Source organism: Tachyglossus aculeatus, chromosome 9 (assembly GCF_015852505.1).
Source record: "Tachyglossus aculeatus isolate mTacAcu1 chromosome 9, mTacAcu1.pri, whole genome shotgun sequence".
In the NCBI taxonomy this organism is placed as follows: Eukaryota; Metazoa; Chordata; class Mammalia; order Monotremata; family Tachyglossidae; genus Tachyglossus; species Tachyglossus aculeatus.
In genome coordinates, this window is record NC_052074.1 from 23,920,748 (window position 1) to 23,945,705 (window position 24,958).

The 24,958-nt window shown below is 44.3% G+C and overlaps 1 protein-coding gene across 1 annotated transcript in view; it reads right to left on the minus strand.

Moving 5' to 3' along the window:
• RBKS (ribokinase) overlaps window positions 1–24,958 on the minus strand; it is a 90,168-nt gene that overhangs the window by 6,097 nt on the left and 59,113 nt on the right. The window contains exon 7 of the mRNA XM_038751500.1: window positions 18,712–18,903. Within this exon, the coding sequence (XP_038607428.1) occupies window positions 18,712–18,903 (192 nt within the window). The remainder of the gene's footprint in view (window positions 1–18,711; window positions 18,904–24,958) is intronic.

A 24,958-nucleotide genomic window follows, 5' to 3' on the forward strand; every position in this document is an offset into this window, starting at 1 on the left:
TTAGTATCTTATGAGAAAAGAGTTCGGTGGAAAATAATCTTTCACGTTGCTAAAATTACCATTAAAATTAACAGCCAGGCAGGGTTTTTTTTTTCCAGGATATCTCTGCCACAAGGTCACTCACTGGCTAGGGACTCTGAACTCCTCATTATTAAAGTAGTCTTGAGTGTCCAAATATGTCTTAAGGGGCAAACTGCATGGCAATCTGAAAATTTAAAAAAAGCCTCTGAGCAAAGCCTGCCAGCTATATAATCGCTGAAACATTCCCCATGTTTTCATTGCTTTTAATCCACTGAAAGAAGGATTGGTAATTGATGCTTTTGCTTCAGTTGAAGCTAGTTTTACTTCAGGACAGCTGGGCCAGACCTGGGAGACAAGGCCACCGGTAGAGACAAGGTAACTGGCCTCTGGCTTGTGGAAGCGGCGTGGTCTAGTTCATTCATTCATTCATTCATTCATTCAATCATTCGTATTTATTGAGCGCTCACTGTGTGCAGAGCACTGTAGTAAGCGCTTGGGAAGTCCAAGTCGGCAACGTCTAGAGACGGCTCCTACCCAACAGCGGGCTCACAGTCTAGAAGGGGGAGACAGACAACAAAACAAAACAGGTAGACAGGTGTCCAAATCGTCAGAATCAATCAATCAATCAATCAATCGTATTTATTGAGCGCTTACTGTGTGCAGAGCACTATACTAAGCGCTTGGGAAGTACAAGTTGGCAACATATAGAGACGGTCCCTACCCAACAGTGGGCTCACAGTCTAGAAGGGGGAGACAGAGAACAAAACAAAAACATATTAACAAAATAAAATAAATAGAATAGATATGTACAAGTAAAATAAATAAATAGATTAATAAATACGTACAAACATATATATATATATATGTACATATATTTATATATATATATATATACAGGTGCTGAGGGGAAGGGAAGGAGGTAAGGCAGCGGGGTGGAGAGGGGGAGGAGGGGGAAAGGAAGGAGGGGGCTCAGTCTGGGAAGGCCTCCTGGAGGAGGTGAGCTCTCAGTAGGGCCAGAACAGTCAGAACAAATAGAATTAAAGCTTTATGCACATAATTACCAAAATAAAAAGAATAGTAAATATGTACTAAACTTTTTCCAATGGCTGTTAACACTGTCCAAATATCTCCTAACATAGTGTTGTGATGACCCAGCCAAGAGGAAAAAGTCTCAATTGTATTTTCAACACAGTCTTATAGATGTCTCTTAAATATCCGTCTAGTGGAAAGAGCATAGGCCTGGGAATCAGAGGACCCGGGTTCTCCTTCCGGCTCGGCCACTTGGCTGCTTTGTGATCTTGGGCAAGCCACTTCACTTCTCTGTGCCTCAGTTACCTCATCTGTAAAATGATGATTAAATCCTCTTCTCTCTGACTTTGACGTGGGACAGGGACTGTGTCCAACCTGATTATCTTCTATCTACCTTAACTTCTCTGTGCCTCCGTTACCTCATCTGTAAAATGGGGATGAAGACTGTGAGCCCCCCGTGGGACAACCTGATCACCTTGTAACCTCCCCAGTGCTTAGAACGGTGCTCGGCACATAGTAAGTGCTTAATAAATGCTATTATTATTATTATTATTATTACCTCAGTGACTGAAACAGTGCTTGATACATAGTAAGGGCTGAAACACGTACCATCTAAAAAAAAATAGCTTCCTTGGGTTTGCTTTTAGAACGGGCCGGAATATGCATGATTGACAGCTGTTTGGGACTTGCTGTTCTCCCTTTTTCCCCAAATCCTGCCACTAGTCTACGTGGACTCTGGAAACTGCCCTGAAGTCATTCAGGATGAGGGAAAGGGATTGCAAAGGAATTTAAAACCTGAAATTTTATCTGAAATCATATCCCGGGGGTGAATTTATCGATCCCGTAACAGCCTTAAAGGTATATAGGATTAGTGGAGTTTTTTTCTTTTCCTCTTGCTATTTGTGAAACGCCTATTATGTGCCGGGCACTGTACGTGTGCTTGGGTAGATACAAGACAATCAGGTTGGACGCAGTCCATGTATCACTTGGGGCTCAAAGTCTTAATCCCCATTTTACAGATGAGGGAACTGAGGCACAGCGACTTGCCCAAAGTAACACAACAGACAAGTGGTGGGGCCGGAATTAGAACCCAGAGCCTTCTGGAGCCCCTTCCTAACGAACTACTGCATCTACCTGGGTCTGCCAATGGCGAGCTTTTGTTAAGCGCTGAGCATTAGGCTTGTCCCACAAAGAACTGCGCCTAAAATTGGCCGACTAAATCGGAGAAACAAATCTGCTTATTGTAAACCTAAGAGGCGGTTGGTAGAATCCACTTGCCTTTTCCAGAGCACCGTGGTATCTGCTCTGGGGCTGAAGGATTTCAGAGTCCTCCACATAGGCTACATCTGCACGGCACAAAATAGAGAGTAGCAATTACACTATTAGATGAATTAGTTCCAAACTGAAATGGATCAACTGGGCCCTGAAATGGATTATTTTGGTTCTAGATTAAATTAACTGGAAAATTACTACGTCTCCACTTCTCTTTTATCTACATTTGGAATTGGTACTTTTTTCCTGCTGCAGTTGGAAAAATGGGTAGAAAGTTACATTGTAGTCACAGTTTCATATGGGGCAGATCAGACTGTAGACTGTGAGCCCACTGTTGGGTAGGGACTGTCTCTATATGTTGCCAATTTGTACTTCCCAAGCGCTTAGTACAGTGCTCTGCACATAGTAAGCGCTCAATAAATACGATTGATGATGATGATCAGACACGGCGTTACGTGGAATTTTAGTACTGAAGCTGAAACGACCCATTAAAAGCTCCAAACCATGAGCTCAGCCTCCAAGCTCTCCTCAGGAACATTAACATTATCATATTGCCTGAATTGACTGAGACACTTTGGGCCTTCCATTTCCTATTCTGTCTTCTACCCCTCTGCAGGCCTGACCGGCCCTAGTGCCATCAATCAATTATATTTATCGAGTGCTTACTGTGTGCAGAGCACTGTGCTAAGTGCTTGGGAGAGTAACAATACAACAGCTTGTACTTCCCAACCAGCTTGTACTTCCCAAGCACTTAGTACAGTGCTCTGCACACAGTAAGCGCTCAATAAATACGATTGATTGACTGATTGATTGACAAAGCTGATAGACCCTTTCCCTGCCCAGAGAGACTGCAGAGAGGGAAAGAAATCAGGGCTGGAGATGTAGATTTGGGAATCATCTGCAGAGAATAACCACAAGTCTCCCTAGTCAGGCTCTCTCCCTGCTTCAAACGCCAAAATTAGAAAGGGAAAGGGGAAAAGGAATCCAAGTTTGTATTCTGGAAGCAAATATACAACATTCCATGCAGAAAAATCCTGGTAAAAATAGGACAACTGATCAAATTAAGTAATTTAGCCAGGGAACCAGCAATCTTTAGTGTCACGGACAGAGGGAGGAGAAGGAAGCCTAAACAGTGGTCCTGATTTCATTTTCTATTCTCCAATCTGTTAAATAGCCCTTGTAACTTTGCGGCAAGTATTGCTACAATTTAGCAGGCTTCTTTTCCTCTTTGACAGCTGCATTCTTGTTGAATTATGCATTTTCATGCATAATGAGACTGTTCAGGGCTACTGGCGTCTCTTATTTAGAAAAAGATTTCATTAGAGTGGTTGAGAGTAAAACAGGGGTAATGTCTCAGCCAGGGAAGTAGCATGACCTAGTGGAAAGGACACAGGTGTGGGAGATGGAGGACTTGGGTTTTAATATTTCCTCCCGCCCCACATACACCAGGTAGCTGTGATACTGAACAATTGTTTAGCCATTTCCTTCACTGCCGATGCCACATCTTCTTATTAATCAATCAATCAGTCATATTTATTGAGCACTTACTGTGTGCAGAGCACTGTACTAAGCGCTTGGGAAGTCCAAGTTGGCAACACATAGAGACGGTCCCTACCCAACAGTGGGCTCACAGTCTAGAAGGGGGAGGCAGAGAACAAAACAAAACATATTGACAAAATAAAATAAATAGAATAGATATGTACAAGTAAAATAAATAGAGTAATAAATACATATAAACATACAGTTTAACTAAGAAGCACATCCCTCCAGATACGCTGGGAGTCCCCCAACGCCCCCATGGAGAATAAAATCTGAAATATCTGAAATCTAAACCTAAGTTTTGCCTGAATAAAAAAACAAACAGACTCTAATTACGTCCCTGAAGCAGAGAATTTTTAAACCCCCAATATTCAAATCCTAAATCCACGGCCATTACTTTCTTGGTAAGTCCATGGAACTCATCTTTTTGGTCTTGTCCTCTAACACAGCTGTAATGCTAGAATCTGTAAGCCCTTATAGAGTGCCTATTGTGTGCGGAGCATTGTATTAGGCCATGGGTCAGGCCAAAGCAACCCACAGCCCATTTAATGGGGTGACCAAGCCCAGTGAGTCCAGCCCCGGGGCTACATATCCGTGGTGTCCTGGCTCCACATCAGGGCTTGGCTGCATTCCTGGCTCTGTTCCTGGGCTTCTTTTTTTGTGTGGCTGGGGCCTAAAATAGGACCGAATTGAGATACGGTCCTCAATAAACTGACATCACCCCAAATCCGCTCCCTTCTTCCCAACATATGTAACTAATGGCGTAAGCCAACAAAAGAGGGGCTCTAGTCCAGTGCTGGCTTGGCGCTGGCAGTTAGGGATAAAGAAGCCTCGTGAATCACGGGAGTTAGGGGCCAGCTTGGTCTCCAGATGAACAGATAGCTATGCATATATGTCTGTACATACTTATTACTCTATTTATCTTACATGTACATATCTATTCTATTTATTTTATTTTGTTAGTGCGTTTGGTTTTGTTCTCTGTCTCCCCCTTCTAGACTGTCAGCCCACTGCTGGGTAGGGACTGTCTCTATGTGTTGCCGACTTGTACTTCCCAAGCGCTTAGTACAGTGCTCTGCACACAGTAAGCGCTCAATAAATACGATTGATTGATTGATTGTCTCCCCCTTTTAGACTGTGAGCCCACTGCTGGGTAGGGACTGCCTCTATATGTTGCCAACTTGTACTTCCCAAGCGCTTAGTACAGTGCTCTGCACACAGTAAGGGCTCAATAAATACGATTGATTGATTGACTGATACAGTGACCAACTGTATAACCTGTATATATGTTTGTACATATTTATTACTCTATTTATTTATTTATTTATTTTACTTGTACATATCTATTCTATTTATTTTATTTTGTTAGTATGTTTGGTTTTGTTCTCTGTCTCCCCCTTTTAGACTGTGAGCCCACTGTTGGGTAGGGACTGTCTCTATATGTTGCCAATTGGTACTTCCCAAGCGCTTAGTACAGTGCTCTGCACATAGTAAGCGCTCAATAAATACGATTGATGATGATGATGATGATAACAATAATAATAATTGCGCTATTTGTTAAGTGCTTGCTATGTGCCAAGCGCTGTTCATTCAATCATATTTATTGAGCACTTAACCGTGTGCTCAGCACTGTTCTAAGCGCTGGGGTGGATACAAGCAAATCGAGTTGGACACAGTCCCTGTCCCCATAAGGCTCACGGTCTTACACATTCCCCCCAAAGTGAACAGGAGCTAGAAGTGAAATCCCCAAGATCACAGATGACACGAAGCTGTGCTGAGAGGCTGATGGAAATTAAAAGCAGAATGATCTCATAAAGCTGAGTGAACAAGCTTAAAAATGGACGATGAGCTTTCGTCCGAGCAACGGTAAAGAAAGGCGCCTAGAGAGAAATAATCCAAACTGCTACCACGGGACGATGGACCCTGAACTAATCGATCAGTGGTACCTCTGCAAACAGACCTCGGAGTCGTCGTCAACCGCTCTCCCAAATCATTGGCGCAAACTGTGGCACCAGTCAAAAAGGCCAACGGAATTCCAGGCACGATCCGGAAAGTTATCCAAAATACAGCAATAATAATTGTGCTTTTTGTCAGGCACTTACTCTGTGACTTCCAAGCACCGGGCTGAATGCTGGGATCATCATCAATCGTGTTTATTGAGCACTTACTATGTGCAGAGCACTGTACTAAGCGCTTGGGAAGTACAAACTGGCAACATACAGAGACAGTCCCTACCCAACAGTGGGCTCACAGTCTAAGATGATCAAAACAGAAGCAGCCTGGCCTAGTGGATACAGTTTGGGCCTTGGAGTCAGAAGGATCTGGGTTCTAATCCCGGCTCTGCCACACATCTGCTGTGTGACCTCGGGCAAGTCACCTCTGTGCCTCATCTGTAAAATGGGGATTGAGACTGTGAGTGCTGTGTGGGACAGGGACTGTGTCCAACTGCTCAACTACCTGCTCGGTCTACTGCCCAACACACTGTAAGCACTTAACAAATACCATTAGAAAAACCCTAAAATTTTGCAATTATTCAAAACTGTGGTCCGGCTCTATCACTCCCTGAAGTTCTGGTTATTCCATTCGAAGGAGGTATCACAGAAGGCACAGCATAGGGCAACTAAAGGATCGACTGGAAAGATTAGAACTCTCCACTTGGGAATGATTAAAGTAGAAGGGTGTGGATATGGAATTGCTGTTCACCAAATCCCACATTTGGATTAGAAGCAATCACTGACGCTTGAAGTTGTTGGGTTTAAGACAAACGAAAGGAAATGCTTCTTTACACAGTGGGTGGCATTCATCACCTCGGAAAGTTGAGCAAGCTGAAAAAAATCAATAGGTTCAAGAAGGATTTGAATAAATTCATGGATGAGATAGTCTTAATACAGGTTGCTGTAGAGACAAGTGGGGGATTGAGAGAGGGATAATTAAGGATTTCGGAAGGTTCGTGTCCACAATAGGTCATTAGAGGGAAAAGATACAATTTTAGAAGAGACGTCCCTAACTGGGAGGATGGATAGAAGGAAGGAAGGAAGATAACCATGATTGATATTGTTCTAAGGGCCCTTTGGTCGAAAGCAGAATGTTGGACTGATGGATCATTATTTTGGCCAGGTGTGACATTTCTTTTATTCCTGTTTTTCCCTTTCTATGAAGCCCCCAAAGGACTGGCCCTTTGTGGCTTAAAAACTGCTGGCCCCTCCTGTAATAAAAAATGCCTGGCACATTAAATTCTCCTAAAATTTAAACACTTCCATATTTGTGAGAGGGAATCACAATGCTCCCTCAGAATGTGAGCTATAAATGCCACAAAAAGTTCCATTTTAAAATCGGCATTAATGGAAGCTCTGTACAGATCGAAATCCAGACGAGTGAAAAGGGCCCTAAACAGATTTTTCGGGGCAGGGGGCTGATGTTCACTGGACCATTGAATCTGGTCTTGTTCTTTGTGGTGAACAGTCTTTTCTCCAGTTTCTCCACTATCCTGGGGAAGCAATGGTTAATCCAATAAGTCTTTGCAATTTATAAAAGATTCTGTTCAACCGTCTTCTGCCAAATGCTTCATTTCTAACAGCTGCTTTCTTATTTCCCCGAGAGGTACTTGAAATAAAATCATTGTTCTTTGTGGAGACTGCATGCTAAATAATGTACGGCAACCGGATTATTAAATAGCAAAGGCATCTGATAATATTAGCTTCAACCGCAGGTTCCGCTTCTGCTGATGCAGAGAATTCCGAGTAATTAGTCATTGCGCAGTATTGTATTTATATCCCCTTTGCGAGAACCGTTAGGCCACAGAATCAGCAGACCGTTGCTATTATAAAAGGACCTTCTGGAATATTTATACTACTTCGGTTTTATTCCAGTTTCTTCTTCATCCTTCTCTTCTAGGCTCGGTCTGTGTTGAAATCCAAGGGCAGAGTTGAAAAACTCTCCAGTGAACGTGAACTGTTTACAGAGCCGGTCTGAAATGACGTCTTCTAATTCTCCAGTACTTTCCCAAGTGCTTAGTACAATGCTAGGCACCCAGGAAGCATTCAGTAACTACTATCGATTTATTAGCTTTTTTTCCCCTTCTAAGGTATTTGATAAGCGCTTTCTATGTGCTAAGTGCTGTGGTAGACAAGTACACCCACATGGGGCTCACGGTCTTAATTCCTAATTTACAGATGCGGCTGAGAGATCATCATCATCATCAATCGTATTTATTGAGCGCTTACTATGTGCAGAGCACTGTACTAAGCGCTTGGGAAGTACAAATTGGCAACATATAGAGACAGTCCCTACCCAACAGTGGGCTCACAGTCTAAAAGGGGGAGACCGAGAACAAAACCAAACGTACTAACAAAAGTTAGAGAGATGTTCAAAGACCTGCCCCAGGTCACACAGCAGACAAGTGGTGGAGCCGGGATCAGAACCCATGTCCTTCTGACTTGCTACACTTAATAATAATACTTAATAATAACACTTAAGAATAATAATCATTCCCTCCCAGAAATGATTCCCCGGAGGCTTTGGTTTTGGGGGCTGATTTGGAGGGACGGGAGATGGCTCAAACCCCTCATCCTGGAAACACCCTTGTGTATTTTCAACTACGGTTCCATCTTCAAGATGGCAAAACCAAGGTTTGTGAATAAATGACGGCTGGGGTGGGGTGCTTGGCTCAATAATAATAATAATAATAATAATAATAATGGCATTTATTAAGCGCTTACTATGTGCAAAGCACTGTTCTAAGCGCTGGGGGGGTTACAAGGTGATCAAGTTGTCCCACGTGGGCTCACAGTCTTAATCCCCATTTTACAGATGAGGTAACTGAGGGTCAGAGAAGTTAAGCGACTTGCCCAAGGTCACACAGCAGATGTGGCGGAGTCGGAATTCGAACCCATGACCTCTGACTCCAAAGCCAGTGCTTTTTCCCCTGAGCCACGCTGCCCGGCCTCGATCAGTCAGTGGTATTTATTGAGCGCTTACTGTGTACAGGACACCGTGCTAAGCCCTTGGGCGAGTACGATTCAATACTGGGTAGGTATGATCCCTGCCCATAAGGTGCTTACAGTCTAAAGGGGGAGACAGACAATAAAATCAATTACAGAGCCAGAGCAAACCCATGAAGATAATAATAATGGTAATAATAATGATGGCATTTATTAAGCACTTACTATGTGCAAAGCACTGTTCTAAGTGCTGGGGAGGTTACAAGGTGATCAGTTGTCCAACGGGGGCTCACAGTCTTAATCCCCATTTTACAGATAATAATAATAATGATGGCATTTATTAAGCGCTTACCATCAATCAATCGTATTTATTGAGCGCTTACTGTGTGCAGAGCACTGTACTAAGCGCTTGGGAAGTACAAGTTGGCAACATACAGAGACGGTCCCTACCCAACAGTGGGCTCACAGTCTAGAAGGGGGAGACAGAGAACAAAACCAAACATATTAACAAAATAAAATAAATAGAATAGATATGTACAAGTAAGATCAATAGAGTGATAAATATGTACAAACATATATACATATATACAGGTGCTGTGGGGAAGGGAAGGAGGTAAGGTGGGGGGGATGGGGAGGGGGAGGAGAGGGAGAGGAAGGAGGGGGATAGCATTTATTAAGCACTTACTATGTGCAAAACACTGTTCTAAGCGCTGGGGAGATTACAAGGTGATCAGGTTGTCCCACGGGGGGCTCACAGTTTTCATCCCCATTTTCCAGATGAGGTAACTGAGGCCCAGAGAAGTGAAGTGACTTGCCTAAAGTCACACAGCTGACAATTGGCGGAGCCGGGATTTGAACCCATGACCTCTGACTCCAATGCCCGGGCTCTTTCCAATGAGCCACGCTGCTTCTCATCATACACATCTATAATTCTCTTTATTTATATTAATGCTATTGATGCCTGTTAACTTTTTTTGATGCCTGGCTCCCCCTTTCTACATTGTGAGCCCCTTGTGGACAGGGACTGTCTCTATCTGTTGCCCAGTTGTACTTTCCAAGCGCTTAGTACAGTGCTCTGCACACAGTCAGCGCTCAATAAATACGATCGAATGAATGACAAGTGGCGGAGCCAGGATTAGAACCCACGACCTCTGACTCTCAAGCCGGGGCTCTTTCCACTAAGCCCCGCTGCTTCTCTAGCAGATAGTGAGATAGTTAGGGAGACTGCATCTCAGTCTACAGCATCTGAGAAGCAGCGTGGCTCAGTGGAAAGAGCCCGGGCTTTGGAGTCAGAGGTCATGGGTTCAAATCCCGGCTCCGCCAACTGTCAGCTGTGTGACGTTGGGCAAGTCACTTCACTTCTCTGGGCCTCAGTTCCCTCATCTGGAAAATGGGGATTAAAACTGTGAGCCCCCCGTGGACAACCTGATCACCCTGTAACCTCCCCAGCGCTTAGAACAGTGCTTTGCACATAGTAAGCGCTGAACAAATACCATCATCATCACCGCTGTTTCTAACTGGAGTGGAAGAAGGGAGATTAGGGATGGTTTCACAGAGAGGTAAAGTGACTTGTCCAAGGTCACACAGCAGTCGAGTGGAGGAGCTGGGATGAGAACCCAGGCCTGTGCTCTTTTCACTAGGCCACGCTGCTTCTTTTAACTGGTTCCTTTAATATTGGGCCAGAGTTCACTTATTCGGGCATCTAAAGATAGTTAAACTCCACGTGGCTCCAAAGGCTTCCCTTTTAGCATATAACATTTTGCCTGTTCTTCCTTTTATTTTTTTTCGGACAATTGCAAAATCGATTTTTTTACACCATCCAACTTAAAAATAACGTTGCTCGCTTCGGAGACTGAAAAGACGAGTGACAGTAGCTGCCAACATTCCCAAACAAGTTTTCCAAGATGTATGCATCTAGTAGAGATCATCTAGATCATCTAGAGATGATCTGTATAATAATAATAATAATAACAACAATGATGGCATTTGTTAAGTGCTTACTATGTGCAAAGCACTGTTCTAAGCGCTGGGGGGATATAACATGATCAGGTTGTCCCATGTGGGGCTCACAGTCAATCCCCATTTACAGATGAGGTAACTGAGGCTCCCCCTCGTCCCCCTCTCCATCCCCCGCATCTTACCTCCTTCCCTTCCCCACAGCACCTGTATATATGTTTGTACATATTTGTTACTCTATTTATTTATTTATTTTACTTGTACATATCTATTCTATTTATTTTATTTTGTGAGTATGTTTGGTTTTGTTCTCTGTCTCCCCCTTTTAGACTGTGAGCCCACTGTTGGGTAGAGACTGTCTCTATATGTTGCCAACTTGTACTTCCCAAGCGCTTAGTACAGTGCTCTGCACACAGTAAGCGCTCAATAAATACGATTGATGATGATCTGGAAAAGAACCTACTGATCCACATATTCTTTCAATCTCTTTTTAATAATAATAATAGTAATGATGATGATGGCATTTGTTAAGCACTTACTATGTGCCAAACACTGTTCTAAGCGCCGGGAGGCTACAAGGTAATCAGGTTGTCCCACATGGGGCTCACAGGCTTAATCCCCATTTTCCAGATGAGGGAACTGAGGCACTCCAGAATACTGCAGTTTTCAATTTGAAAATAAACATTCTGAAAGTCTCTCCAGATCCAATAAACAGTTTTAAATAATCAATAATCAAATAATAAAGCAGGCCAAAGAATTTAAGTTACAAAGAAAAAGGAACACATCTTTGCATTCAGGATTAGAGAATAAACTAAAACAATTCCTTTCCTATGATTTAGACTGGGAGCCCACTGTTGGGTAGGGACTGTCTCTATGTGTTGCCAACTTGTACTTCCCAAGCGCTTAGTACAGTGCTCTGCACACAGTAAGTGCTCAATAAATACGATTGATGATAACCTACTGGTATTTAAGGATGAGATTCATGCAGTTATTAGGGAGAACCCTCCTGCTTACGTTGGAGGCCGCAGGAAAGTTAAGAGGTTGGAAAGAAAATTACTAAAATCAAAGAAAGCACAGTGGATGGGATAACTGTTTTAAAGTCCAAAAATAGAATCTGGAAACTGCCGGATAAAACACAAGCCGCCTGTCACCCATGGAGTGTGGTTTCATATTAACGGCATCTCACGTGTCAGAAAACTGGTCAAAAAAATTGCAATTTCATTGAAGAAGGAATTAAAATAAATTGCTGGCGCCTATCTGTGAGCTACAGAGAAAAGGGACTCTGGAATTCTGTTTGCCAGTTGTTGCTTGGGAACAGAAATCTAAGCACTGGGGGGATACAAGGTGATCAGGTTGTCCCACGTGAGGCTCACAGTCTTAATCCCCATTTTACAGATGAGGCCCAGAGAAGTGAAGTGACTTGCCCAAAGTCACACAGCTGACAATTGGCGGAGCCGGGATTTGAACCCATGACTTCTGACTCCAAAGCCCGGGCTCTTTCCACTGAGCCACGCTGGGGGATGAAGACTGTGAGCCCCCCGAGGGACAACCTGATCACCTTGTAACCTCCCCAGTGCTTAGAACAGTGCTTTGCACATAGTAAGCGCTTAACAAATGCCATTATCGTTATTATTATGGCTCTTCTCCCAGCTCTGGTCTTTCCCTGAGTCACTGCAAATTGACTCTCTCTACTCCTTTATTTATAGGCGAGAAATGTGCTCAGTAAGATCAATCAATCAATCATATTTATTGAGCGCTTACTGTGTGCAGAGCACTGTACTAAGCGCTTGGGAAGTACAAGTTCGCAACATATAGAGACAGTCCCTACCCAACAGTGGGCTCACAGTCTAAAAGGTGCCAATAAAACGTTTTGTTCTTTCTTCTGTCTACTGTTTAGCACGCACACCTTATTTAATGTAGGAGCATTCTCAGGGCTACGGGACTTAGCGGGGTGGAAATCATCATCATCATCAATCGTATTTATTGAGCGCTTACTACGTGCAGAGCACTGTACTAAGCGCTTGGGAAGTACAAATTGGCAACATATAGAGACAGTCCCTACCCAACAGTGGGCTCACAGTCTAAAAGGTGCCAATAAAACGTTTTGTTCTTTCTTCTGTCTGCTGTTTAGCACGCACACCTTATTAAATGTAGGAGCGTTCTCAGGGCTACGGGAATTAGCGGGGTGGAAATCATCATCATCATCATCAATCGTATTTATTGAGCGCTTACTATGTGCAGAGCACTGTACTAAGCGCTTGGGAAGTACAAGTTGGCAACATATAGAGACAGTCCCTACCCAACAGTGGGCTCACAGTCTAAAAGGTGCCAATAAAACGTTTTGTTCTTTCTTCTGTCTGCTGTTTAGCACGCACACCTTATTTAATGTAGGAGCATTCTCAGGGCTACGGGACTTGGCGGGGTGGAAATCATCATCATCATCAATCGTATTTATTGAGTGCTTACTATGTGCAGAGCACTGTACTAAGCGCTTGGGAAGTACAAATTGGCAACATATAGAGACAGTCCCGACCCAACAGTGGGCTCACAGTCTAAAAGGTGCCAATAAAACGTTTTGCTCTTTCTTCTGTCTGCTGTTTAGCACGCACACCTTTTTTAATGTAGGAGCATTCTCAGTGCTATGGGATTTAGCGGGCTGGAAATCCTTACTGGAGGACTGGTTTAGGGAGAGAGCGAGGAGACGAGCCATTTTGAGGCTGAAAGTTAGATGGCAATTGGAAGGAACAGAAAGCAGCCGCGTCTCCACATCTGTCAAGTCTCCCAAACTGAGCGAGGGACATCTGCAGTTATCTCCACCAACTCCTTCCAGCGCTACTGGAAAAACTGAGGCAAAAATAGAACTGAGATACACAACTATTAGCAGGCTTGAGAAGGAGCCGAATATAGCAACCTGCGGAACTGCTGACGTAGAAGAGGAGATGAATGCCACAGGGCAGGCGATAAACAAGTCTGCACGAGGCAGACTGAACTCTAGGGATGAAACCCCTTCTCCCCCAGAATGATGATAAATAATAACAATTGTTGTATTTGTTAAGAGCTTACTATATAATAATAATAATAATGATGGTATTTGTTAAGCGCTTACTATGTGCAAAGCACTGTTCTAAGCGTTGGGGAGATACAACGTGATCAGGTTGCCCCACGGGGGGCTCACAGTCTATTAAGATTTGGATTTTGCATATTCACTCATTTTCCAGATGAGGGAACTGAGGCCCAGAGAAGTGAAGTGACTTGCCCAAAGTCACACAGCTGACAAGTGGCAGAGCCGGGATTTGAACCCATGACCTCTGACTCTAAAGCCCGGGCTCTTTCCACTGAGCCACGCTGCTTCTCTGCTTCTATGTGCCGGGCACTGTACTAAGCGCTGGGGTAGATACAAGCTAATCAGGTTGGACACAGTCCCTGTCCCACACTGGGCTCACAGTCTTAATCCCCAGTTTACAGATGAGGGAACTGAGGCACAGAAAAATGAAGTGACTTGCCCAAGGTCACACAGCAGACAAGGATGAGAAGCAGTGTGGCTCAGTGGAAAGAGCCCGGCCTTTGGAGCCAGTTGTCATGGGTTTAAATCCCGGCTCCGCCAATTGTCAGCTGTGTGACTTTGGGCAAGTCATTTAACTTCTCTGGGCCTCAGTTACCTCATCTGGAAAATGGGGGTTAAGACCGTGAGCCCCACGGAGGACAACCTGATTACCTTGTAACTTCCCCAGCGCTCAGAACAGTGCTTTGCACATAGTAAGCACTTAATAAATGCCATCATTATTATTATTATTATTAAGTGGCGGAGCGGGGATTGGAACCTGAGTCCTTCTGGGAACCCGAGCCCCATGTGGGACAAGCTGATTACCTTGTATCTACCTCAGCACTTAGAACAGTGCTTTGCACATAGTAAGCGCTTAATAAATGCCATCATTATTATTATTATTATTAAGTGGCGGAGCGGGGATTGGAACCCGAGTCCTTCTGGGAACCCGAGCCCCACGTGGGACAAGCTGATTACCTTGTATCTACCTCAGCGCTTAGAACAGTGCTTTGCACATAGTAAGCGCTTAATAAATGCCATCATTATCATTATTATTATTAAGTGGCGGAGCGGGGATTGGAACCCGAGTCCTTCTGGGAACCCGAGCCCCACGTGGGACAAGCTGATTACCTTGTATTTACCTCAGCGCTTAGAACAGTGCTTTGCACATAGTAAGCACTTAATAAATGCCATCATTATCATTATTATTATTACTCTGACTCTTAGGCCCTTATTCTTTCCACTAGGCAACACTGCTTCCCTTATGCATCCATACCTGCCACCACTCAGTTTGGCAGAGGGGGAAGGCCACCCCTCAAGGTGATAGTAAAGGAAAGGGTGCAGTGGGGGATAGGGTGGAGAGGGGTGACAAGGAGGGGATGATCCCCAGCTCTGTCATCTTAGGTGGTCTCAACTTTCCTTTTCTCATCATTTCTAGAAATTCCTTCCTCCCTTTGGGTTCCCGGGGTTGGGAACAACTTTTCACTGTGAGGTTCTGGTAACAGCCAGAGCTTCCCGGTGGGCTCGGGGAGGGGCTGATCTGTGAATGAGCCAATTAAATTATTGAGGCTGGGAGGCTGAGGGGCTACCCCCTGGAAACATGGAATTGCCAGGGGGCTGCCTCGCTGAGTTCTCCCTCCAATGGAGAGCCTGGAGTTCCTGTGAGGGCCCGTTCACCCACACACCCCCTGCTTTGCCTCTCCCTTCTCCCGTCCAGATCCTGGAAAAAAGCTCTCCTTCCTCTGTTGAAGAGGAACCACTTGGTTCTTCTACACTCCCGACTCCAAGAAATTTCCCTGGACCCGTAAGAGCGCGGGACTCGACTCTCCCTCCCTCTCATTAATCACCAGTGGGGAAAATGTCTCACTCTACAGTGAATCAGGGGCTAGGCTGAAGCGTACCATCACAGCATAAATAATAAATAATGAGGGCATTTGTTAAGCGCTTACTATGGGCAAAGCACTGTTCTAAGCTATGGGGGGGATACAAGGTGATCAGGTTGTCCCACGGGGGGCTCACAGTCTTAATCCCCATTTTACAGATCAATCAATCAATTGTATTTATTAAGCGCTTATTGTGTGCAGAGCACTGTACTAAGCACTTGGGAAGTACAAGTTGGCAACAGATGAGGTAACTGAGGCTCAAAGAAGTTAAGTGACTTGCCCAAAGTCACACAGCCGATGTGGTGGAGCAGGGATTTGAACCCATGACCTCTGACTCCAAAGCCCGGGCTCTTTCCACTGAGCCACGCTGCTCCATGGGCATGGCTCTTTGAAGCAGGGACCCTGCTGCCTATCCTTCTTTCATACCAGATCTCTTAGGGCCAAGGAAGACTGACTGCCGGGATCTCTCTCCTGCTTCTCATCCACTTCTATGAAAACAAATTCTCTAAAGAAGCAGCCCTTGTGTGGAATTGTCCAGCTTCCACAGGAGTGGAAAGAGTAATGATGATAACAACAACAATAGTAGTAGTAATAATAATAATAATACATCCTTATCTCAGGTTACAACCACTCCAGAATCAATCAATCGTATTTCCCGAGCGCTCACTGTGTGCAGAGGACTATACTATGCACTTGGAAGAGTACAATATAACGGAGTAGACACATTCCCTGCCCACAAGGAGCTTAAAGCCTAGATAAAACCTCCACAGGGCTATAATCCTTGGGTGCCTTACCCCGCACATAGGCCTCGCCAAACCCATTGTTCCTGATTAACAGTACAAATGAGTAAATCTTTCTCACACTCCCTCCATCTCTGGGCTGAGATTAAGCAATCAGCAATGAATGGCTCTGACAAAGTTCGGGTCAGAATTTCGAATAGCCGAAATAGTTGTTGAATTGGTGGAAGAACTTACTGAGAAATGGTTGTTAATTACTAAGGAGGATAGTCCTAAATTTCAGCAATCCAATGTATCTTTGCTAGATGCTGAAACAGATAAAGAAGCTCCGGTTTCTCCACCACCAGCTGAAGTTTTAGGATTTAAAACCTTGAATCCATTTAAGGAAGAAGATGCATTCATAAATGTGATTGAAGAAGATTCTAATGAAAAAAGGAGTTCAAAGGGGTACAGGGGTCTTCAGAAGGTGTTAGCCAAGTACAAGGTGCTTTATAAATAAAATAAGATGCTGTTTAACTTGACTTGGATAATGTCTCCACTAAAGATGAAAAGCCATTACCGCAACAGAACAACAGAACAAACTTTCACTTTTGCAGCCTCCTGCCGAGACTCACAATCATGGAACAATTCTTCATTTATTTCATGTTGGGATGCTATTCTTTGAATTATCTTAATAAAGATTAAATGATAAATTAAGTGACATTTATCCTTGCTGAATGTAGCACTTGAAGGAATTTCACATTAATCCTCCAGAAGTACTGGAATGGATTCTAATGCATAACATGTAAATCTTTGGGAAAATGTACCTCGTGATGCAATCATATTTTCACGGAATATCACCCAGGTGCATCATGAGGCATTCCTGTAACTGGAATTTGCAAGGCATTTTGTTTAAAATTTACAAATAGCTTTCAAATCAATTACCCCATTAAGTAATTGAAAAATGGTTTACAGGAGATCTAACACCCAAGTTAGCCACCGCACTACGTTGCAGGTATAGAAAAGATCGGAAGAATCTAGTGCATTATGGATAAGAAATATAATAATTAAGAGTTATCTGATATGTGGGAAAAGATAGAATAATATTAACTCAAGGGACGAGGATGAGATCCCATTTAGAGAATGCCATTTCCCTTATACCTCCTGTTATCCCCTCTCCTAAGAGAGAAGAAAAAGATGGGAGTTCCTTTGTCACAGAGATCCTCTCCAACTAGGGTTTCCACCCAATATAACATTTGCAGACTCTGCCATTTTTTTTAAGTTTGCCAAGTGTTCTGCCAAATACTATCCAGGCACAGTGATCAACTAATTTTTCATGATGCTACAATTTACAAACATTTTGTGGTGGCCTTCGATTACATCTGCATCCGATCCCAGGTTGAGAGCAACATAACATTACCAACTGATCCCTTGCAAGCATCCTCAGGAGCCAAAACGCTTAAGAACCAATCCAATTTGTGGGGTGGAAGAGAGGAGTAGTCATTAATTCTACTCAGATAAACACTGTTATTTCCCTACTGTTGATTAAGGTTTAAAGGGCCGATTCCTGGAAACCAAAGTGTTATTGATGTTCACTGACAAACTACACAACGCAAAGAGTCGATCCAGGGTCAGTATGCTGACCAAACTGGGTTGGGCCTGGAAGCCCGGTTCTGGTGACGGTCCAGACTAGCCAAAGTCATCCCCAGTGCAAAATATCTGGGGTGGTGGTGAATTCAGGGAGTGGGAAGAGAGCTGTGGCTTTCTGTAGCGCACGTCTAAATTAAAACATAATTTTCGGGGATCCTCCCCGCCCCTTCAGAGAATGGGTACACTGTAGGGATAATCCTGGAGAAGGAACTGACCCTGAGGGGATATCCCCAAGAATTAAATTACATTTACATTTAGAATCAAGTGGCAGAAAGCTGTGCTTCCCACTCCGATAGCTGAGCACAGCAGGGTGTCTGTCATTGCTCCATCCCAATGAACTCAAACATCACTGCTCGGTGAGTGGCGGAAAAGGAATCCTTCTCCCCACCTTTCCTTAGACTTGCAGGACACGTTTAGCTCAGGGCTACAAGTCAAACAGAACTGACAACAATAAAAGGTCTTATTGCATGTAGAGCCAAGGAAACTTGAGATTGCTAGTAGAGCAAATTCAGCTACAGGAGAATTCACATTCTTGTGAAATGCCCTTTTTTCACATCATTAAGGCAGCCTACACTAGATTAGGATGCTTAGATTCAGCCGTATCCACTCCAACACTTTCTCCCAAGGGAGCAAGGAGGGCTATTTCAACTGCGGAAACATACCGTGGTATCCACAGGCTTGACGACTTTCTCAGTGGGAATATGCTTTGGGACTGGATCTTCCTCGGACACCAACACACACCCTTCAGCTCCCATGGTGATAATGACCACTTTGCAGCCCCTTTCTAAAAGCACGGCCCCCGCCTTCCCAGCGTCTGTAGGGCTGCCGACCTGGAGTCCAGTTAAAATCTCCGTCTGGAAGACAAAAAGGAAAACAAAAGGTCATTTGGGTGGACTCTAACGATAGAAGACGGCGTCATAAGAGAATCAGCGTGGTCTAGTGGTTAGAGTGCTAATAACTGTGGAATTTGTTAAACGCTTAATATTTGCCGGACCCTGTTCTGAGCACTGGGGTGGATACCAGTAAATTGGGTTGGACAGAGTCCCTTAATCCCCATTTGACAGCTGAGGCAATTGAGGCACGGAGAAGTGAAGTGATTTGCCCAAGATCACACAGTGGACGAATGGCGGAGCCAGGATTAGAACCCAGGTCCTTCTGAGTCCCAAGCCCATGCTAGGCTCAGGTGAGCCATATACACGGCTACCATTAATTACCCTGAAAATCCCAAATCAACCTACATGCTAGGATTTCATGAAATGATGTCATTAAACCTGATTCTTCCCTCTGTTTGGCAGTGGGCGGGGGGAAGCAGGGATGACTGTGAAGACTTAGTCACGGACAGGAGAATGCAAGCTTCCTTTCCATCCCTCACCCAGCGGGAGGGCGCATCCTTGCCCTGAACCAACCCCCCGAAGGAGCTAAGTATCATTGGAGGGTGGAAGAGGGGGGCATCCCTGCCACCAGGGCAGCCACGGTTGCTCAGTTTCCCAAAACAGACCAAAGAACTCCAGGAGAAGGAGAGGAGTAGGGAGGCGGCCCAGAGAGAGAACGAGGGAGGGGGTGAAGGGAACATATAATAATAATAATTATAATAATGGCATTTGTTAAGCGCTTACTATGTGCAAAGCACTGTTCTAAGCGCTGAGGAGGTTACAGGGTGATCAGGTTGTCCCACCTGGGGCTCCCAGTCTTAATCCCCATTTTCCAGATGAGGTAACTGAGGCACAGAGAAGTTAAATGACTTGCCCAAAGTCACACAGCTGACAATTGGCGGAGCCGGGATTCGAACCCATGAACTCTGACTCCAAAGCCCGGGCTCTTTCCACTGAGCCACGCTGCCGTTCCATGGTATTGTGGGGATATCACTGTGGAGATACCCTGCCAAGTCCAATCAATCAATCAATCAATCAATCAATCAATCAATCGTATTTATTGAGCGCTTACAGTGTGCAGAGCACTGTACTAAGCGCTTGGGAAGTACAAGTTGGCAACATATAGAGACAGTCCCTACCCAGCAGTGGGCTCACAGTCTAAAAAGGGAGCCTTGGTTGGGGAGTAGCGCTCTTTACCTTTCAAGTTGTCATTTGTGAACTGTTTTCTTTACACTGTCTGTATGACAATCTTTCCTGCCTCTTACTCCCCAGGATTCTCCCCACTTACATTACTGTCTCTCTCCCCCTCTAGACTCTAAACTCACTGTGGGCAGGGAATGTGACTCCCGACTTCGTTTACTCTCTCACGCGCTTCGTACCGTGTTCTGCACACAGAAAGCGCTCGGTAAATACCATCGATTGACTGACTGATTTCACTCCTTGCCCCTTTCTAATGTCTTGGCAGGAAGGACAGAGATTAAGCTGGATAACCTGGAAAACTCCCTCACACTTCACACTTTAGACATCTCCATCCCCCTCCAGACTCATTTCATGGCCGAAATGAAGAATGTTTAGGTAAATGAGGTATAAAGGGAAAAAACATGCTTACACGAAAATAAATGAAAAAACCTGGTTTGTGAATTATTTTTCCTCTTTTTTTGTTGTTAGTTTAACCATAGTTCATCTTCTGAACACCCTCTATTAATTGTTCACGTAAGGAGCATTGCTTAAGAGTTTTCTAACTAGACGATCTGGTTTCGGCTGCATTTGTACAAATCCGATTTCTAGCTGATTGCTGCGGTTGTGATGCAACCAAGCAAGGGCATTGTGACAACCGTGCAAGTCACTGGAATAAGTATGGAGAAAGCTATTTTCCACAGAAGCAAGAGACCAGACTGATGTTGTGTGCCAATAGTTTGAATTTACAGTAAATGTCAACTGCTGTTAAATATAAATCTGCTGTGTTAGATTAAAAAAAAAAAACCTTGAGCAATATTCTTTTCCAAACTACAGCATTATACAAACTAGAAATTTCTAGCTAAGGGAAGAGATGGAGGCTGTTTGTAATGAAGTGCTAGAGTATCTCAAGAATCCGAGAAGTCCAAAATGAACTATCTACAACTTCCTTGAAATTCAATAGGAAAGCTAAAGATCTAATCTCCTCTTGCTTTGAACATAGCTCTGTACATTCAGATTGTATTTCCTGAAAAGGTCCTTGTTTGGGCTTGCTTGTCTGTCTCCCTGTGAAGTGCTAGGGTTGGGGGAATTGTCCCTTCTCCAATTCCCTCTCCCATCCTCTTACTTCAGTTCCTGACTCCTCTCCTGCACTGACCCAGCCCTCAACTAATATTCCGGTAATTATTTGCCCCTTTCCCAGCAATATTAGAGATGAAACCCCTAGCTTCCTTGATACGTCTTTACCGGTAGCCCTAAAGCACCTTAACCAACGAGACCAGTGGCACTGATATTGAGTCCAGGCTAGTGGAGAATGAAACAAGGAGGAAGGAGGGGCAAGAAAGAAAGAAGGAGAAGAAGAGTGAGGAGTAGAGAGGAAGGGACGGGAGGGGGAGAAAAGGAGGACTGGAAAGATGGAAGAATGAGGGCATGAAATGATGAAGGAGGGAACGGGGAAATGGTGAGGTATTCCCTTGTTGGTATTCTCTAGAAGAGTAACTTTCTATTTCCATTGAAGATGATGCTACTTTTGGTGAGCTCCTGCCCATTCCTGAAGAACCGGTGGAAAAGAGCTATGTGCGACAGTTGATCCATTTCTATACTGGGTGCTTGCAAAGACTGTTCTTTGCTGGTCTGCTTTCTTTGCCCCTTGCAGTTCCTATCACTGACTCCAAATCTATCCCTTGCTATCTTATCTCCTGGTGGCCTCTACTCATGGAGAACGACCCCTCACTGGATTGCCAAAAGCCAGGCAGGGCTACAGTGATCTGTGGACATTCCTTATAGGCGGTATCTATAAGGTGAGTTGCCAAATCAAGACACAATATATTGACTATAGTTCAGTACCACTATTGTCATGTGTTTGTTTTAGAGCTCTTTCAATCAATCAATCAATCAATCAATGGTATTCATTGAGCACTTACTGTGTGCAGGGCACTGCATTAAGCACTTTGAAAAGAGTTAGTGAACACATTCCCCGGCCACAATGAGCTGATACTTCCCCAATAGTGCTCTGGCACTTTCCCTAATGCTTATATAGTGCTCTGCTACAACAGGTGCTCACTTTATATGGTTAATTATTTGACTGACTGATTGGCTTGTACTGAAAGGGGAAAATCTGGCCTACGGGAGACGCTAAATCCCAGCTTTAAGATCAACCGATTGTTAAACATAAGAAAAAATACCTATTAAGCAAAGTATTGGCTATTTTTTTTTCATGGAAGCACTAGAATTAACATAGACCTGTACATACTTCAAGGTAAGCGCTCAATAAATCTGCACACGGTAAGTGCTCAATAAACATGATTGGGATGAATGAATGGACTAAGATACGTTACATTTAGTTCACGAAAATTATAAACTAGTTTCAACAGGCTTAATGTTTCTGAGAAGAAGAAAAGAAAAACCTGCGAGCTAAGGAATCGAAGAACTAACTGTGCATGATGCATTGGAATATCTTGATTTTGAGGTATCAGAAAAGAAAGCAGCGCAGAGTTAAAAGCTATTTAAGGAGCCATTAATTAAAACAGCAAAAGTCAAGGTGTCTTATGACGGTCCCTGCAAGAGCTCAACCAATAAGATAAATGACAAACAGTCCAAATGGGACAAAAATTGAAGTTTCCAAGGGGATTACCTGTTACAAGGCTGCCTGATTAACTGGGATTTAGAAACTCTGCACTTTAACTCCAGTCATTTCAACAACTTGGGCCTCAGTTTCCAAATCTCCGTATCCTCTTGACTATAAGCTTGATGTGGGCAGGGAACATATCTACCAATTCTGTTATATAGTACTCTCCCAAGCACTCAGTACAGTGCTCTGCAATAGTATGTGCTCAATAAATACGACTGATTGATTGATTGCTTGACCTCAAAATGGGGACCTCTATCTGCCTAGATCTTCTAAAAAGCTAAAAAAAATCTCTGTCAGATTAAAATATTTTGATCTCTCTGGGAACAAAAGTAGAGAAAGAATGAGCCATTTATTTCCCCTTTATTCCGGAGAAGGGCTCTCTTTTTCAACCTTTCCTCTGTTTCGCCAGGTGGACTATTTCTCATAATATTTCTATTTCTCTTCTAGACTGTGAGCCCATTGTTGGGTAGGGACCGTCTCTATATGTTGCCAACTTGTACTTTCCAAGTGCTTAGTACAGTGCTCTGCACACAGTAAGCGCTCAATAAATATGATTGAATGAATAAATACGATTGAATAATACAGGGTTTGCCCTTTTTCCTAGCACAGACTCTTCAGCTCAGGAATGCTTCTCCTGCTCTCCCTCACTTTCCTTTGCATTACTGTTCCATTTGACCCTTTATTCCTCTGTCCAATAGACTAAACTTATCTCCTTAAGGAATAGTACTCCTTTCTTTCTGTCATCTGGCTATTTCCAGTCCAAAAGCAGTTTCAAGGAGGTGAGGGCTTCGTTTTCGGCCCCCACTGGGGTGGTTCCACGGAGGAGCTTCATGCGTACCTACAAAAAAGTATCACGATCATCTATAACTTGGTTGGCTGCCGTCATTCTGTGAAAGCGACCCATTCGATAGATTGTTAAGGCAATTTCAGTTGGTCCAGAATGTGGCAGCAAAACATCAGATCATCTTTCTAGTTCCTGGGCTCCCTTCCCAGAAAATTTCAAAAGGACCTTCAAATGTTTAATTTGCAAAATGATTGCGCTCGCTGCCCCTGCTTATTCGTCTAAAGTTCTGGCTTTCCATTCTTTACCACACACCTTGTGGTTGTCGCCGCACTGGTTTAATCAAAGAGGATGCTGTCGAGCCCGGAGGGCTTAAAACGAAGCCCGCTGGCTTTGTTTTGTTTCGTGTGGTTTGCCTGCATCTCGGCTCTAACTTCTGATCCCGCTGGAGATCACATCTGGCCAACTCCAGAACTAAGCCAGCCTTGCTGAAAGTGGTTGCCCATTCTCGGTTCTTGCCCGTGTGCAGAAAAAGAAAGATGGACTAAGGGCCTACCATTTTCCAGAGATTGATGACTCCAAGAGCACAGTAAAGCTCCCTTCAAGGACAGGCTGCCTTAGTAGTGAGGGGGCCTTGTACTTCCCAGCACAGCTTAGTAAGTGCATGGGCTGGCTAAAGGGCTGGGCTGAAGGGATGGGCTGGCTCCATCACCTCGCCCCCTCCTACCTCACCTCCCTTCTCTCCTTCTCCAGCCCAGCCCGCAACCTCCGCTCCTCCACCGCTAATCTCCTCACTGTACCTCGTTCTCGCCTGTCCCGCCGTCGATCCCCGGCCCACGTCATCCCCCGGGCCTGGAATGGCCTCCCTCTGCCCCTCCGCCAAGCTAGCTCTCTTCCTCCCTTCAAGGCCCTGCTGAGAGCTCACCTCCTCCAGGAGGCCTTCCCAGACTGAGCCCCTTCCTTCCTCTCCCCCTCGTCCCCCTCTCCATCCCCCCATCTTACCTCCTTCCCTTCCCCACAGCACCTGTATATATGTATATATGGTTGTACATATTTATTACTCTATTTATTTATTTATTTTACTTGTACATATCTATCCTATTTATTTTATTTTGTTGGTATGTTTGGTTCTGTTCTCTGTCTCCCCCTTTTAGACTGTGAGCCCACTGTTGGGTAGGGACTGTCTCTATGTGTTGCCAATTTGTACTTCCCAAGCGCTTAGTACAGTGCTCTGCACATAGTAAGCGCTCAATAAATACGATTGATTGATTGATTGATTAAAGGGAGATCGATCAATCAATCATACTTATTGAGCACTGACTGTGCAGAACGCTGGACTGAGCGCTTGGGAGAGTACAATATAACAGAGTTGGTAGACACGTTTCCTGCCCACAGCGAGCTTACAGTCTAGAGGGGGAAATGGCTGGGAAGGACTTCTGGGAACACAGTCT